The sequence below is a fragment of the Lathyrus oleraceus genome, chromosome 4 (genome assembly GCF_024323335.1).
Source record: "Lathyrus oleraceus cultivar Zhongwan6 chromosome 4, CAAS_Psat_ZW6_1.0, whole genome shotgun sequence".
Classification (NCBI taxonomy): domain Eukaryota; kingdom Viridiplantae; phylum Streptophyta; class Magnoliopsida; order Fabales; family Fabaceae; genus Lathyrus; species Lathyrus oleraceus.
In genome coordinates, this window is record NC_066582.1 from 435218998 (window position 1) to 435224024 (window position 5027).

At 34.1% G+C, this 5027-nt stretch overlaps 1 protein-coding gene across 1 annotated transcript; it reads right to left on the bottom strand.

Moving 5' to 3' along the window:
• Positions 1-880: 880 nt before the first annotated feature.
• Positions 881-2600, bottom strand: LOC127075921 ((+)-neomenthol dehydrogenase). Its single transcript, XM_051017440.1, has 5 exons — positions 2434-2600; positions 2107-2353; positions 1937-2002; positions 1540-1722; positions 881-1475 (listed from the first exon to the last, which is right to left on the bottom strand). The coding sequence occupies exons 1-5, from the start codon at positions 2451-2453 to the stop codon at positions 1098-1100; spliced, it is 894 nt and encodes a 297-aa protein (XP_050873397.1). The 5' UTR covers positions 2454-2600; the 3' UTR covers positions 881-1097.
• Between the last annotated feature and the right edge of the window lie 2427 nt (positions 2601-5027).

Consider the following 5027-nt stretch of genomic DNA (forward strand, 5'->3'; position numbering starts at 1 on the left):
ATAACGCAAAGAAGACAAGGAAAGTGCTGGAAAGTAAATGGCGATGAAGATAAATTTCTAAAAAGAAAAGATTGATTGAATTGCTTTAAGTAAAAACATGGTGCAATATCAAACGTACATTTTTCTCAATTTACACTTTCTCTACACACGTATACTTTGGGCAAGTTGATAAATTTGTACACACTTGAACACACACACAATCCTAACACTAAGACCTCCTATATTTATGTCAATCGAAATAATCGCTTCCAACGGCCTGTTCACCAGATTGAGACAAGTGGTGCTCTACATGTATGTAACTGCCCACTACGCCCCACGTATATCCTTGGCAGTTAGATAAGAACAAAGAATTCCTTCCCTCATTTGAATTCAAATCCTTTGCCGAACTACCACCAGTGACGCTTCTATCGAAAACATCTCCAAACTGCTAGAAATATTTCTAAGTCCACACAGTATCTTTACTCTTGCATCAATGTATCTTTGACTGGAATTTCAAAATATATAATTTTGTCGAAACATTCAATTTTTTCACAGAAAACTTTATTTCCTTAATTAATTTTCCTAATCCACATTAGATGTCGAAATTGGAAGCTAACAATTTATAATAGCAATAATTATTGTTTAATGTTCGTCGACTCTACATCTCTCATTGACTAGTAAATAAAAAAGTTATCACAAAGCGCAGATTGTAAGTTATCACAAAGCGTAGATTGTAAGACATGAATAAAGTGGATACAAAAATAAAGAGTAAAAAAAATTAGATAAATCAGACAAGTATTGAAATCCAAAAGTTGCAAAAGGATTATAACAACAACAACAAAAAATAAAGCTTAAACTAATGCGATAAACAAAACTAAAATTGCAAGAAAAAATAATAAACTAAGATGCAATAATGTAAAGTTTATTTTCTGATATGTTAAGACTAAAGCTTCGAGCTGTTTATATAGTAGAGGAGGCACAATGATTAATTACGCTAAGGTGACAAAGTGAACTTATATTCTCTTTAGTACAACACAAGTAGAAAATTTTCAACACAAAGTAGTTCTCTTCACCTCATAACTTCCCTTCAAATATCCATCACATTTTGTTCTCTAAGATCAAAATGGTTTCTCTTCATTTCTAACAAAAAAGAAGCCAGAAGTATTCTCAGGTAACAATGCCAACCTCACAATCGACTCGGCGCCTTCATCAGGTGTTAAACGACCTGTATTGTAGTTTATATCTGTTTTCACATAGCCAGGACAAACAGCATTGACGCGTATTGACGGAAACTTTTTAGCCAGAACTCTTGTGTAGGCACTTAGAGCCGCTTTCGAGATGATATATGTAGACATATTAATAGGCCAACCTTTGTTTTCTACTATTGAACCCTCTTTAAAATCCTTTAGAAATTGGTTCAATACTTCATCAATTTTTTCTTCAGTAAGATTCTCAACATCACTCAGCACTTCCTTAGGCCATCCGTTCGGAATATTCTGCAAACAAAATCGAATCAAAACAAGAACATCTTCAAAAGCAAAAGTTATTATTGCCGCGTACCTCTAATCTTCCCATGGATGATGAAACATTGACAATTGTTGGTGAGCTTGAAAGCTGGAGAAGGGGAATAAGTGCTTCGGTTAATTCCTTTGCTCCGTAGTAGTTTGTTTTAATACCTGCTTCGGTTTGTTCATAGCTCTCAGTTAGTATTTTACTCCAATCAATCTGGCCACGATTTCCCTCCTACCAAAAACAAGAAAACTTACATGATAGAAGGCACAAAAGACAAATACCGAAAAGAATATAAAAGCATCAAACCACTGGATTCAGGCTAGAACTAAGACAGACATGACTATCATCAACATAAGAATCAAAAACCACAAACCACTGTCTTAATCAAGATAAACACTCGATCCGCTACTGGTTTAGACATATGACAGGGGAAAATATACCGTACCACAATGTTAGCAGCAGCCAGAGCCTCACTGTCAATGTGAACTCCAGGAATTCCAGCATTGTTTACCTAAACAAAGTATGTTTCAAGCATCTCAGATAAACAGAACCATATAATAATAGCTTATAATTTTCAGTTATAAAATTAAAAAAAAAAAAATTGAATAATCTCACCAAAATATCAAGTTTTCCGAATTGATTCTTGACAAAATCTGCAAATGATGTTATACTTGCAGGATCTGTGACATCAAGTTGATGAAAAACCACAAGGCCAGGAAGAGAAATCTGTTTCAACTTCTCAACAGCTTCGAGACCTCTGTTTTGATCTCTTGCTGTGAGCACAAGAGTGATCCCTTTAGAAGCCAATTGTTTGCATACTGCAAATCCTATTCCTTTGTTTGCCCCTGTAACAACTGCATACCTACAGTGAAGCTAGTGGTTAATTGCATGTTCATAAGGTATATCTTGAAGAAAGAAAGGGTAAGGAAAATTGAGCTTAACCTTTTTGTTGTTTCTGCCATTGAGATGTTAGGAGTGAAGGGTTAGGAAGTATGAGTGGACAAAATAAATATGGGAGTATATAAGTTAAAATGGGTTTGTTTGTGGTTATCAATTGTCTTTAATATTAGTTTAAGAGTTCAAGTCAAAGATGGTGTTCCATGTACCAGCAATACCTTTACAAGCCAAAGCAATCTTATATTATTTATATTATTTTTGTTTAAAATAATCTCGTACTCCATCTTCCTTTACAAAATTAATCGATGTGGTATTAACTCCAAGGTCCCAGTACACCCACACTCTCTAAAGCAAATGTTTAATTACTCATCACAATACACTAACACAAGAATATAAGAGAAAATGTAAAAAGTCAAATAAAAGTTTAAAGTGTTTTTTTACTGATGCATTTTGTAATAAAAAATTTGAATCATTTATATAGCCTTAGACTCCATCTTCCTTTATAAAACTAAGCGATGTGAGACTTTTTCAACATGTATATCTTCAATTAACCCCCAACAATCTCAATCTTAATTGAAAATAATACATCAATTTTCATTTTTTTTACCAACAACCATATACCACCATAACGTGTATAGTCACTTGAAGCTACAACGCTCCAAGAATTTTCAAATTGTCTTCATCGACAATCATAGTTCAAAAATATCATATTCTACCAAAAGAAAAGTATACTTCACTTGAAGTTATAACATTCCAAGAATTTCCACATGTTGAAAATTAGGTTGAAAACTTATGGTGCAACTTCCATGTTGGTAGTAAGCTCTTCAACCATCGACATAATCTCACATTATACTTTACATCAATATCCATGTGTTAATATGCTAGCAATATCTCGTCCTTTTCCATGACAGCGGAAATTTCAAGAGGACACGCTTCTCAAGTTTCCAAAAAAGATCATTATCTCCCAGAGTGAGGGAGATATTACTAGCATTTAACTCTGAGTCCTTCTCTGACATTGCCCCATCAAGACACTTATGTTGGACATGTGACTCCATACATAAGAGAGGGGGTGAATTATTGAGGTTTGAAAAACAATTGATTTAAAATAAAGTATTTTTTGAAACCAAAGTTTAAAAATATTTTAATAAAAATGTTTGAATAAATATGCAGCGAAAATTCGAAATAAAGAAATTAAGTGAAAAATAAAAATGACAAGGGAAGAGAAATGACACTAGAGAATTTTAGAAGTTTGAGCTAATGAAGTAACCTATTAATCTCCTCATTAATTAATCTTTAGAGTATCCACTATGCTTGAGAGCTTTTAGAAGGTTGTGCCCACAAACCCCCTTATACAAGGAAATTGAGTTTTGAGGATAACTTATAACCAAACAACGAACATGGTTTGAAGCAATTAGTCTTCAAACCAAACAGCGAACACGCCTTGAAACAGTTAGTGTTCACACCAAATAGATATTATGCACAGGTTGATCTCAAAACCAAAATGGAGTTTTGAGTTAGCTATCCTCTGAACTGGACCTGGATTTTATACAGGTGGACCACAAATCAAACCGATATTTATACCAGGAAGATATCGAACCTACTGAGTTTTTACACTAGGTTATACTCAGAAACCACAAGATTTTACACTATAATGATCTTGAACCAATAAAGCTTTTAATCGGGCTGAGTTCAAAAGCTGTTGTGGATATTTTCACTAGCTGATCTTCACAAACCAAAATAGAGCTTTCACAATGATGGATCTCACAAACCAAAAGAAGACTAAGACTAATCCCCCAAATACAAATAAGACTTTTTTAAATGGTTTAGCTCTCAACCAAAATAATAACTTCTTAATGAAGGATTATTTACTCAAGAGAAAAAACCACTCTTGATAAATTTATAAGTATACCCTCACCTAGAACAATATCCTCACTAAGACTCAAGAACATTGTCAAAGTACTACGACTAAAATATGTGAGAAATATAAGAATGGTTTAGAGAGGTGATTAGAGAAATCAAAATTAAAGCTTTTTCACTTTTTCTAGATGATTTGAAACGATATAGAGGCTTTCTATTTATAGATCAAGATATGGTGTAACCATGGAAATAATCCATGGGCCAAATAAATTACCTAACTGATTAGGCTAATCAATTAGGTAGTGTAAATAATCGATTGTTATAGGATATAATGGAAGGTTTGAGGTGGATCTTTTTGAGAAGTTCCGCGAACTTTTTGAATTAGGGCTCCACTTTGGCTTTCACAAGACTTTGTGGGAAAGGAACAATAGGTTTGTAGGGAGGTGGAGCAACATAGGGTGTTTCTTACCACTACGAGTTGTCACGACATTAAAATTTCCCTTGGGTTGTTCGGGATGCCCCGTAAATGATTCGGGAGGGACAAAAGAAGCAGCTTGTTATTGTGTTACTTGGGAGATTTAAGTCTCCAACCTTTTGGTATGAGTGACAATATTATCAACCTTAGTGTTCAATTTCCTAAGCGTTTCATTGGTAAAGAGGTTTTGATTTCTAAACTCATCGTTTTGACGGGTTTGCATCAACACGAAATCTTCCATTAAAAGTTCAAGGTTAGATTTCTTAGGCTCGGGTGGTGTGGCTTTTTGGAAACCCTGAGGTCCCAT